We start from the raw sequence: 12824 nt of genomic DNA, 5'->3' as shown, positions 1-12824 counted from the left end.
CATTATTATATTCAATCACTGGGTTAGGGTTCAATTTAGGCCCCAGTCTGATATTGGTTTTAATGATCCACACTTAGGGGTACAGGATGAAACTTAACTAAACACATATGAGTGTTTACTAAACGTAAAGGACATAACTAAGATTTCTGAACGTTTTGTCAAGTCTGGTGTCTTCACAGTGACCTTTACAAAGTATGTTTACTGCCGTCTTGAAACAGCAGAGAGGCAGCTCAGCCCAGTCTGGAAAATAGGCAGTTAGTCAGTCAACTTTCCCCTTTTATGATTGATAATTTAGATATTAAACATTGGTTTTACATATTAAAGCAGTAGGATGGAAAGATGTTAAAAGTTCATGTTTCTTTGAAAGTGTTTGACCAGTAGGTGGTGCTGTAGCTTATTTAGTGAGAATAAAAGCACAGTGTTTGACAGCTGTGACACTTACATTATTCCTGGAATTCAGAGCCTGCTTTTAAATGCCCCTTAAATTCATTTCTTTACACATACACTTGTGTTTAAACTGTCCTGTCACTGCAAACAATGCAATATATTTTGATGAGCACTCTGGTTCAAAAATAAATTAAATAGTTTAATGCACGTTTTGATCTAAATAAATCTATGAAATTACGTGTTTGACTATGTATTAGGAACAACAAAACAACTAAAACACAAAACACATCAAAATGCAAACAATTTTGAAGTAACTCTTATATGATATACAGTACTGTGCAAAGGTTTTCAGCACTAAAAGTAAACTTAGGATGTTTTCAACTTTTTGTTTTATCAATGAACTCTATAAAGTGTACTAAACAAAAACAACTTATTGTAGTCAGTATTTGCTGTGTTTATAACAGTACATTGGTCTTGCTACACTTGCACATTGCCTCTTTGGTCCCTGATTTTGTCTTCCTCTTCTTCTCCTTATGGCTTAGAATAGTTCTCTGAGTGGTTGTATGTTTGTGGTCATTGCTGCAGAATGAATTTGAGACCTATGAGGAACCTCCCTGATGGTATTGCATGGTGTTTAAGAAAATCTTTGCATTGCCCAATCTCAATCTTTTTTCAGCTTTTACAGATATTTAGAAAAAAAATTATGCAGTCAGTGGCTGAGCTAAAACTGCTATCCTCAATCATTCTGACAGATGAGATGAACAAAACTGTACAAGATACTCTTTCATAGTGTACAACCTGTTCTCTTCATTTGTGCGTGTGTGCGTTCGTTGCTGTTCTATTATTAGCCCTACAGCCCAGTGAACATCTTCCACAGCTGCTCAGTAGCATCAGACTTTGTATTTAATGGGGAAGCTGGATTTAGGTCAACTAACTGACAACTAAAATAAAATTTTCTGTTGAACTTTATTTCTACTGCTGCTGTCATGTTTTAATGATTTGGATTGATTGTAATCGGTTTGCTTTTATTTTTGTTTTTTGTCCTCTCCCCCTCTTTTCCAGTGTGGCTCCTGGTTTCGAAGCAATGAAGGACATAAACATCTGTAACAAGATCATGATCAAACTCATCCAGAACTACCGCAATATCTTTGAGACCAACACAGAGAGAGACAAAGAGGACGACGCGGAAGAAACGCCAATGCTCATAATTGTCAAGGTGTTGTATACTTACCTGAGCACCAGATGCTAGTGTTTATATGAAATATATCGGGTGTGGTGGTCAGTAAAATGTAATGCAGCTGGTGAGAGTAACGTGTTGTGCCCATGCAGTTTAAACAGTACGAGTTCCTCTCAGGCCTGTGACCTCACCCTCTGCCCTTCCACTCGTAGGAGTGGTGGTTTATAACAAGCTTGTATGTTCTCACTCTCGGCTCTCTTTCAAGCTCAAATGGATTTAGGTATTGATCTTATATCACAGCCTTGCAGGAAGGACTTCTCCACAGGTGGCAGTTTTTGAGTGTCTGCCTTGATGGCTGATGTCTTTATTGATTAGCTGGTTTGTCTGGTCTGTTGGTTTTCCTGCCTGCATCTTGTTGTTGCATCTGTAGCTACTTCAAGAGCAGCTGCAAAATATGAACCAAACACAACAAAATCATCCACTGTGACGTGATTGAAGTCAACAATCTTAGATCTTAGATTCTGGTTTAGAAAATTGTATTTCTTAAAATATATTTAGAACTATTGTAATATACTTGGATTATGATTTATTTTCTGTACATCTTCACTTGTCATGCATGTTATGAATGCAAAAATCATATGTCCAAGTTGGTTCTTCTTCAGGAAAAAAAACCCATCCAGACACTACAAATACAAAACACATTTTCTTGGAGTAAACAAGGCTGGATCAAAAAGTCAAGACACGGCACTTGTTACATGTGATGTGCATGCAGCAGGAAGAGGCTATAACTTTAATGAGTGAGTGTAACAAGTTACATCACTTGATCAGCACCCGAGTTATGCACTTTTTTGAGACCGCTGGTCCATGGACATGAGCAGAGGCCAGGCGTACATCAAATTTTGTGTTTGTACATATCACTGTTGCGCTCCTTTCACTCACAACAGGAACAGTCTCAGAACTTTTCAATCTGATCTTGTACAGTATGAACATCAACAACGTCTTGATGGTTGATTGATGGCTGTGTTAGGCTTGTGAAATGTGACTTTAGTCATCTGATGAACAGGCAGTGACCATGTGATGGGGCTCCCAATGGGTTTGACCTCCACCCTTGGGGTACCTCTCCTACTATTCTTAACACCATCAAACATAGTGTCTGCTACCCATGTGACGCTCTGCTTACCATGCAAAAAAAAACAAAACAAAAAAAACCTCTGAATATGTTAATTATTTTACAGATTTAGTGACAACAAGCAACATCATGAAATCCAAAAGTCCAGATTCCTAGTGGTAATAAAATTACATTATAAAAGACATTGTACAACATAATTTTTTTGTGATTGCATTTCCAGTCACGTATGTACTGTGTTGTGAATGCCTTTGAGGGCACAGCTACGGGAGACCCCGCAAATGACCAATGGGAAGCCCCTCAGTCAAAAAAGATGATCATGCACATACACACGTAAACAACAATACTAACACGTATGTACATGCACACATGGCCTGTGGAGGCCCCCCTCGCCTCCTGACTTTCCTTGTAATGCCTTTGAACACCGCTCAGCTGATCGCCGGTTTCGCTTTTACCTTCAGTTGTAAAATGCTGATGAGCGTAAGGCATGCATGGCGGTGCTTATGTCAGTGAATGTGTTGGAGGATGCAGATTGTCAACTTGTTTAAATCTATTCTCGACCATGTTGTTAGGGCCTCTCGGGAGAAAAGTAAAAGCAGACTGCACATAAACAATTTCCCTCATTGTAAAAAGATACGTCATAGCTACTGGATGTACGAGGCTCCAGTTACAATAATGAAAGGGAACAAAGCTGCCCGACCTCTATTAAACATGATATGTTACCTCCTTTGTTACTCGACTGTATGCAAGACAAGGACTACAAATGTGACCGTCTCCATTGTCCTCTTTCTGCTCGCAGGAGTCGGAAGTGATGGATGCAGACACAAAGAAGTCGCTCAGCCATCTCGATGCCAAGACACCGACACCGGTTCCCAGGATGAACGTGTGTGCTGGGCTTTTCAGTAGCGAGCCTGCATGTGTGCGTTTCTGTGCATGCATTAATGCTCAGCGTACCTGTTATGGGAGCTTTTGTCCGAGTTGGCCTGCTGTGAAATGCAGTGCTGTTGTTTATGCCTGACATTCCCAGGTCAAACCTGCGTGAACCCTTCAAATTCCCTTACGTAGTCCTTTTTAACACCAACCATGTGATCTGGGTGCAGTGATTAACAGAACATGGGAATGTTTTGGAAAAGCTGTTTTCTAACACTTAAGCCATTTTTGTGTTGGTTTCTTTGAGCTTTTAAAGATGTCATCAGTGTCTGCTGACATGGAATGATAGTTTAAGTCACTCAGGAAGAATACATCATCATTTTTTTTTAATAGTTTTCAAGCAACTAATTTGTAGTTAGTTTGTAGGTTAGAAAAATTTACTTTAAGTTTTCCATTTGTTTACCTACTTTTTCTGCGTTGACAGAGGTTAACTTAAATGTATAAAGCAGATATCACATGCACCTGAAGATTATTTATGTTTTTATAATCATTTGAAGGTGCAGTTTATCAGTTGTAAAACATACCATTTCCCCACAGTACAGCATTTGTACTGCCTTTCATTATTGAAGTCTTATACTATTTGTAAAACCAAGTGTTTAACATGGTTGTAGCTCTCTAGGAAAATGCAGTCTTAGTCTTGTGTAGAGTACATTTAACTGTGTACTTTAAAGTTATACAAAGGATTTTAGTGTGCACCATGAATTTCATTCTCTTCATCTTTGTCATTTTCTCTCTATGTTTTTTAAGATTGGACAAATAAATGCAGTGGGAAATACAGAACTTCTCAACAACTCCTCCACTAACTCTCCAAAGGCGAGAATAAGGAAAAAAAAGGTACCGATAATAACTGTTATGATCAGTCGAATTAAATAATTGTTTAAGGGTGTTGGCATATTAGTTTATTGCAGTTTATTACTCACCCTTTCCGCTAAATACCTACTGCTTTCTTATCTGCTGTGTAACCTCGGTGCTGATTAGCCTGAGGCCAACTTTCAGACTGCCTGTGGCCTCCTAGTTTGGTCACATGGTGTGATTTGATAAAGGCAATCTGCTGCAGGAAAACAATAACACGCCTCTTTGCAAAGTGAGACAAACATGGGCTGTGGTATGCTCCTGCAGCTGTGCTGTGTTGCCAATACAGATTGGACCATTGATTTGAGGGCAACTAAAGTCTGGAAATTTCCTGTTTGTGTATATGTTTAGTAAATTGATCTCTGGAATCATTTATTTACATCAAATAGGTCAATCGGAGAGCTGCATCAGTTTAAGTAAACTTTGTTAGGTTTGAAACTGTGATTATTTGATGCCATGTGGAGCAAAATTTGCTGTGTACAAGTTTTGCATTACGCATCATTTTGTCACATGCACAGAGAAAATGATGAGTAATTTCTCTGACGTTGCCTTCAGCTTTTAGACACACTGAAATTATCTTGCTGCGGTTGTTTTGAAGGCAGTTTTAAACAAACATCTGGCGTCATAAATGGGTCAGTCATATTTACCCTGGTGTCACTATCGTGATAAAGGAAATGCTGACTTATAGCAAAATAAGCTCAGGAGGGTAAAGACATCTGCTGATGAAGGATATGGGCTGCCCTCAACAGTCGGCTGCTTTAGGCAGAGCTGGTTTATAAAATGTAAATGCTTGATGTTGCTTTAAACTTTTAACCATAGAAGTCAGGCCCTCTGGCTACACACACCTCCAGAAAAAAATGCCAGTAAATTGCCTTGGAGGTTTTTATTGTTTTGAAGGTTTTTATTTTAACATTTGTGAAACTGTGTTAACAGAATTGGACAACAAATTCAGTGATTATGTATACAAATTTGAAAACAATGAGATTTCAATCGCAAGATTCACAAAAGTATTAAGAAGTTGCGAAATGTGTATTTTTCTGAAATGAAGCACAATGTACTGTATATAAACTGTAAACATCAATATATAGATTAGCATTTAGTTCTCATAGTAATTCATCTAGTAAACATACCTATAGTATCAGAAAGAGTAACCAATGGTAAAAAACTACTATAACACCATTAACAGTAATCATTGTACATAAAGATGTTATTTTGAATGTTTCATTAACAGCACATTAGCTCCTAATCCCTAGTTTGATTAGCAGTGAACCAATTATGGAAATGTTACCAAATTGTATATCAGTAATCACAAAACAGCTGTAATAATAGGATCACCAACAGATAATGTCTCCAACAAGAGAATTTGATAAGTAGGTAATAGATGCCTGTCAGGATTCACTGTCAGTGAAGCTTCTGCCAGTGATGGAGGAAATATTTTACTTAACTAAAAGCACTCTCTCTATCATGTTTATTATTTTATACCATATTTAATGCTTTTATGTTGACAATAATACATATGTAAGTATAATGGGGGGGAAAGTATTACAAGTAAAAGTACTTAGAATGCAAAAAAATGGGCCCTTATATGGATTTCATTAATATGAGATCAGGATTTCACTGTTGTCGGTGGTTGAGCTCTTTTTTAAGTATTTTGTATAGGATGGCATCAAATGATAATTTCATTATGTATTAATCTGCTGTTTGTTTTTTGATGAAACGATTTAATTTTTTTTATTTTTTGTCAATTTCTGAAAATACAAGATACTTTCACAATATTTGATTCATCCAACCAACAGTCCAAACTTCAAAATAATCAAACATAGATACTGTAAAGGTTTTTGAAATAATTTAAAAGGAAAGCAGAAATGACTTCAAACAATCGTCAGAATAATTGGCAAGTAATTTTCTGTAAATCGACTAATAATTCCAGCTCTTCTGTATAAAGTTGCATAGTTTATTTAAAAAAAAAAAAAAAAAAACATTTTTAACATCTTATAATTTGTATTAAAAATTTTGAATTACACCACATACTTTCAGGTGTGGTATCTACTACTGAAGTAAATGTACTTAGTTACATTTGACCACTGGCAACAACAGTATAATTTTTAACAGTGGTGGTTGGTTGCTTCTAGCAACAGCATGTTGGACTAAAATGTTCGGCCATCAGCAGAATACTAATGACGAATAAGAGTGTTGTTTAGGAGTCTTTGAGACACTGAATTCATCAACTTAAATGTCACACTGCTGGTTGCAATAGCTAAAGCTGACCCCAGCTGAGCCTCAGAAATACGTCACTTCATCTGAAAGTGAGAACGATGTTTACAGCAAAAGGATCAACCTCCTTAATGATTTATCAGGTGACTCATCATCACTGTAAATATTAGCTTTTATAGCCACAAACACTCACACTTGTTGTTTTTTTTTGTTTTTTTTTATGTCAAAGCAAAATACAGTACAGATTTGACTTCAGTCATCACAACAAAAGAAAAACACAGTTGAAAATGTCATTTCCTGATTGATCACCACTCGCATCGCTACCAGAGTGACACTGTTGTGCTTTTAGGCAGAGGTGTTATGAGGCTGTAAATTATGCAATATTTATCAGGTCTGGTATGGTTGTAAGAGACACACCAACAGACAAACACACCCTCTCACTGAAATGAGAGACGCCTAAATGTGTAGCTTTTGTCTGATTTCTGATGCACCAGTCATTGAAGTGAAGCTGTGTGATCGAAGGGGAACTTCTATTTAACAAACATACACAAATATCTATGTCCATTCATGAGCTTTAGACTCTTAAAGACCCACTGTTGTTACTGGCAGGGTATTACTAATTCCTTGTTGTTGAATTAGTAGGACTGTACAGGAAGGCTTTTTGTTGCTATAGCGACCCACAGAAACATTTGAATATTTTTTTGAAAAGGGTTAAGTCTGCTTTGAGTAAAACTGCTTATACTAACAACTATCTAAAAACATCAAGTGAAAGTCCTTGTGATTGTGCAAGCAAGAACAGGTATGGATCAGATTTCAAAGACACTTGTGAAAAACTAGACGTCTGAGAAATAAGCTGTCACCAGTCAGTGAATAGAGATCACTTAACAGTGGCAGAGGTTGTTTTTAGTTACAGCAGGGTGATGGAGAGGCAAAACACCAAAGTTAAATTTTACTTTCTAAATGATGTATTTGACTTTGTTTAAAGTATTTTGAGATTTTAGCCAAAAACCTTGAAATTATAAGTACAGTTGTAAATCCACAATTCAGAAACCAGGTAATATGCTTTTTTTGGTCTGTCAGGCTTCTTTGCCATCTGGCCTATTTAGCTCCAGCTTGTTGTTGCTCTGTTGCTCATCCAGAATGCAGCAGCTCGACTGGTCTTTAACCTCCCTAAATTCACTCACACTACTCCGCTCCTCCTCTGCTCCCTTCACTGGTTACCAGCAGCTGCCCGCATCCATTTTAAAACATTGGTACTTGCGTACCGTGCTGTGAACAGATCGGGTCCAGTCTACATCCAGGACATGGTCAAACCTTACACCCCAGCCCGTTCACTCCACTCTGCATCTGTCAATCGGCTTGTCGCTCCCTCACTGCGAGCTAAACACTCTACAAAATCACGACTGTTTGCTGTCCTGGCTCCTAAATGGTGGAATGAGCTCCCCACCGACATCAGGACAGCGGAAACTCTGTACATCTTCCGCCGCAAACTAAAAACACACCTCTTCCGACTTTACCTTGAATAGGTGTAGCACTTTAGTAGCACTTAAAATGGCACTTACTTATAGCACTTTGAAGTTTGGCTATCTTGAAGAAAATTGTACTTTCTTGATTGTTGTTGTTCTGAATTTGGACCCTCATGGTTGAAATGCACTTATTGTAAGTCACTTTGGATAAAAGCATCAGCTAAATGTAATGTAATGTATAAGCTGGTCTGCATGTATAGTCAGAAATTCAGAGGCAGGAATGGAGACAGGAAGATGGGTCAGTGATTAACACTATTGAAACTGACCTTGAGTTTGATTTTTAGCTCTGTTGCAGTTTCCATTAGTGAGCGTCTGAAACCACCGTGTTATTATACCCTATGGATATAAATGATCTTCTGACCAATTTATCACTTCTATCATACACTACACATATGGAAGACATATGTAAATTCAGTGAGTTCATTTGTCAATCAAAGTCAAATTTATAATGAATTACCCTTTCCACAGAAATCATCATACTACAAGTTGTAATGAGTCAATAAGTGAAACATTTGAGTGTCCAAGAAACACAATTATTGGAAATAGCTGATATTAAATGTGAAATGAAAATCACCATATCAAACATAAGGTTTGTCGTCATTGTTGGTTTTTCTGTTTGTTGGTATTTTATTCAACAAACAAATAGTTAACACTACAAATAATGTAAGATTACAGAAACTGTACTGAAAATGTACAAACACAGACATAGAAGCAATAGCAGACATACTGTGACTGTTCAGTATAAATATTAACCAAGGTTAAAAGTTGCTTTACATAGTGGTTGACATTTTATATTAGGTATAATCTAGTTATTACAACGAGGAGTTAAGGGATTGTCTATTGCCTACGTCTGGTATAATGACTGAAGCGTTGCCAAGTTTTATGGAATTTCTCAGGAACCTTGTAAAGTAAATCAGAGTTTTTCCAGTTTAAGTTGTTGCATAACGTCTTTGAGAGTGGGAAGTCCGTGCCTGTTTCTAGCTCAGTAGAATTAATCTGAAACAGATTTGAACCTTGGTGGTGACACCTCAAATGGTTTTGATTGATTTTTCTTATAAAACAAAATATAACCACAAAAACAAAAGTTCAACAGACATAATGCATAACAGAGAAAAACCTTCTGTAACAGCATAGACTAACCAAGATGACAGCAACCCCTCGCTGACACTGATGTCCATCATCACAACACCCTTTTCTACCAACTCTCTTTCTCTCCATGACGTCTCTTCACAGTATGATGAGACAAACTTCAATCCTTTGCTAAAAACAAGCTGTTGCCCACATTCATTTCCCCTTTTTCCTCCTCTGCTGTTTTCTGTGAATGTCAAATATAGCAAAATCAATCAGAAAGCTCCGAGGGGCAAAATCCATACCAGGTTTAACTAAAGAAATTCGTGCAACTAATTATGTTTCCAGACATTCACCCATTAAGTGCATCAACGACTAAATGTCTAAATGGAGGCTGCAGCCATAGATTTTAGAGCAACCCATTAAGTTGAACCCCAAATGGAAATGTCCTGCTGATAATTGGTGTAGAGACAAAAACGTAAACCTTTTAATGCAGCTGATAGATGTTTATCTACAGACAAGCCCCTTTTAGGGTTGGATATTTCTGACCATTATCATTACTTAGGCTGCTAGTGTCAAACCCATTTCATCCTCTGTTTACAACAGTCAGGCGGCTATTTGGCTTTAGTGGACACGAGCGGAGATACTGGTCTTTTCCACACATATTTAGAGAAAGTTGTTTGGCATAATCTTTCAGGTTCTTGGTTGTGAATTAGTAAAAATGCAGAAGGGTACTTCTCACAATGTGGCTGTAATTAGGTTAAGGTTCTTTTCGTACACAACAGTCGGCGGTTCTCGCAGTTTATACCCGCTCAGGGTCAGCACGGTAAGACGAACATCAGTCTAACCTTGCAGCTTTACAAGCTAACCTCTTTTTTCCTCCCCTCCTTTATTATCCTCTGCCTCACCTCACATGATCCTCAAATGCATGCTGTATAGTAACCTGAGCAAAGGTTGAAAGCTGCAGTGTGTGTTTCTGTGTGTGTGTGTGTCCGGTTGTACGAGCTCCATTGTAAAGAAGTGTTACTATGGATGTATCATTTATGCCTTGTACTATCTCGTATTCCCAGTAATGAGACTCTCTTCTCTCCGTCAAACAGGTGAGGAAAGGGAAGAGTAATGGCATAACTCAAGTCGTCCCCCAGCCCAGCCTCTCTGCCGGGTTGCCTCATGCAAAGCCTTTCGTCATACCAATAGTTTTACCCCTGACCTCAGACCTGAGGAGCCCCAGCGCAGAGGCGAAGGAAACGACACCCGTGGCTCACCAAGACACCTCAGACACTGCTTCTCACGTCAGCTACCTTGATGTCAGCCTCTCTGGCAGTATGGATGGCCTCAACAGGTCAGTGAAGTCTTTGAACTGAGCCTGAGAAAAATTATTAACATCAACATGTTGTGATCTGCACCACTGGAGATTAATTAGTGTACAGTCTACTCTAGAGATATTTTGATATTTACAGATGCTTTAATGTGCATTTTAGGTTTGAAGTATTACTTGGTAAGCCTGATTTCACTATGAGAAAAAAGCAAAACGTAGAATTCAGTCACTTTGTGAAACGTGGTCAGCCACTTCTATTGTTTTGATTTTATTAGGATCACAGTTGTATCTCTGAGCAGGATGCTTTTCGACTGGTGTAAAAATACAATCTAAGGTTCTATAACACTCAACAAAACGTCAGTGCTACATGACTAATATTAATAATGGCATCATTTCTGTTTTTGTTGTGTGATGCCCTCTGGCTTCAATGTCGACTCTATCAATTGTGACCACTGTGTGCATATAGGTGATGTGCTGTCAGCTGAGGGTAGGGGGGGTGAAGAGTTTTAAGTGACGGCAATCAGGGACCTATAGCTGGAGCCCCGCGGCAATGTGCCTTTGGCATGCAAACAAGCCTATTATAAGAAGCTGAAACTGGAACCACTTGGTGTTGAGTGTCCTCAGTCCTGGAATAGCAAGGCTACAGCTGTGTCTGTTGTTGGAGTACTCGCTGCTGTAACTGGGGGATTTCACGAGCACAAGACTTGACCGAACACCTGCACGCTTTGGCCAAAAATCACTACTGTTATGATTTTGAACTCTCTCCAAATTGAGAAAATGTATGTTTTGTAGAATTTGTTTTGATTGAAAAAATATGAAATATAATACAGGGTAGGGTGATAAATGTCATGTGAGATGTTAAAACATTCAGATGAGAAACGATGACACCGTTTTGGCATCTACTACAAGTTGTTGAACACACCGGTGACCTTCAGTGTGATATTAATCACTATTTAAAACTGTCGGCACCAGATCCATTAACACATTACATAAACGTTTAGTATGACACGTGCGCGTGAACACACACACACACACACACACACACACACACACACACACACACACACACACACACATACACTCTCTCTCTCTCTCTCACACTCACGCGTGTGGCTTGTCTCGTCTTTCTATCTTTGAGGACATTCATTTACATAATGCATTCCCTTGTCCCTTACCCTAACCTTAATCTTAACCATTACAACTAAGTCCGTAACCTAAACTTAATTCTAACCGGAAACCTTCAACCAAGTCCTAACCAGCCGAAATGATGATGAGTCGAAATGTCCTCACGTGTCTTTGTCCTCATAAATACCAAAATTGGTTCACACAACTATAGAAAGAAATGTACACACACACACATACACAGTAATACATCATATAAAAAGAATATATTATTATCATACTTATTATGTGGAATATATTTTTACCATACAGGGCCTTGTAATTTCTTTTTTATAGTTTGGACAGTTCACAGAAATCAACAACAAATTCCAGTAGTATTAGACAGTATTGAGCGCTGTCTTTAAGATACTCAACCTCATTGAATTTTTCTTTACTATTTATACCCAAGTTGACAGGATACCATATTATCATTGGATTTAATAATCTGCAAGGCCGTTTTCTCTTAAATGTATGCAGAACATAAATGTCCTACATATGAGGTGGCAAATATAATGCTTTCTAGGTGCCAGTAAATCTCCACCTTGATATCCCCCCCACACCCCTAAAATTCTCCTTGTCAAGTCGTATTAGGTGGCTGATGTACTGGCAGCGTGACGGGAGATCCCAGTCGTGTGTGTCAGCGACATGTACTCACTGTTATTTACTAATAGACACATACAGCATGCCGAAACACTGGACTGTGGCGTTTTTAAATGACAAGGCATTTTATGGGCTTAGTTTTCTTTAAAAACAAACAGTTTGAGTTATAAGTAACGGTGATTTTGAACCATAAAACCCATAGCAAACATATGATCATTTTCCACAAGTGGAAATCTGTGTTTTCATATCTGTAGCTGCTCTCATGCCTATTTGTCAGCTTGCTCTCACTTTCCATAGGTACGTGTCAGACAAATCCGTGCAGGCATAGTGCGGCACACATAGCCGCACAGCAAACTGGACTAAAACTATATTAAATGTAATGGAATGATAAAATAAAGGAATTACTTTTTTATTTTTAGGACTTTATATTTTAATCAAACTCTTGTGTTTTTATAATTTTTTTAC

At 38.1% G+C, this 12824-nt stretch overlaps 1 protein-coding gene across 3 annotated transcripts in view; it reads left to right on the top strand.

The window, feature by feature from the left end:
- Positions 1–12824, top strand: part of fam13a (family with sequence similarity 13 member A) — a 59315-nt gene that overhangs the window by 10463 nt on the left and 36028 nt on the right. For 2 of the 3 annotated variants that reach the window (XM_069168142.1, XM_069168141.1), the window contains exons 5-8: positions 1450–1603; positions 3490–3609; positions 4368–4454; positions 10381–10622. In XM_069168142.1, the coding sequence (XP_069024243.1) occupies positions 1450–1603; positions 3490–3609; positions 4368–4454; positions 10381–10622 (603 nt within the window). The remainder of the gene's footprint in view (positions 1–1449; positions 1604–3489; positions 3610–4367; positions 4455–10380; positions 10623–12824) is intronic. The other variant, XM_069168140.1, reaches the window with a different exon arrangement.

This window comes from Embiotoca jacksoni, unplaced genomic scaffold (assembly GCF_022577435.1).
Source record: "Embiotoca jacksoni isolate LCO1_2020_lvr unplaced genomic scaffold, fEmbJac1.0.p SCAF_4, whole genome shotgun sequence".
Lineage (NCBI taxonomy): Eukaryota > Metazoa > Chordata > Actinopteri > Embiotocidae > Embiotoca > Embiotoca jacksoni.
The sequence above is the reverse complement of the archived record's forward strand: the minus strand, read 5'-3'. Positions and strand labels throughout refer to the sequence as shown.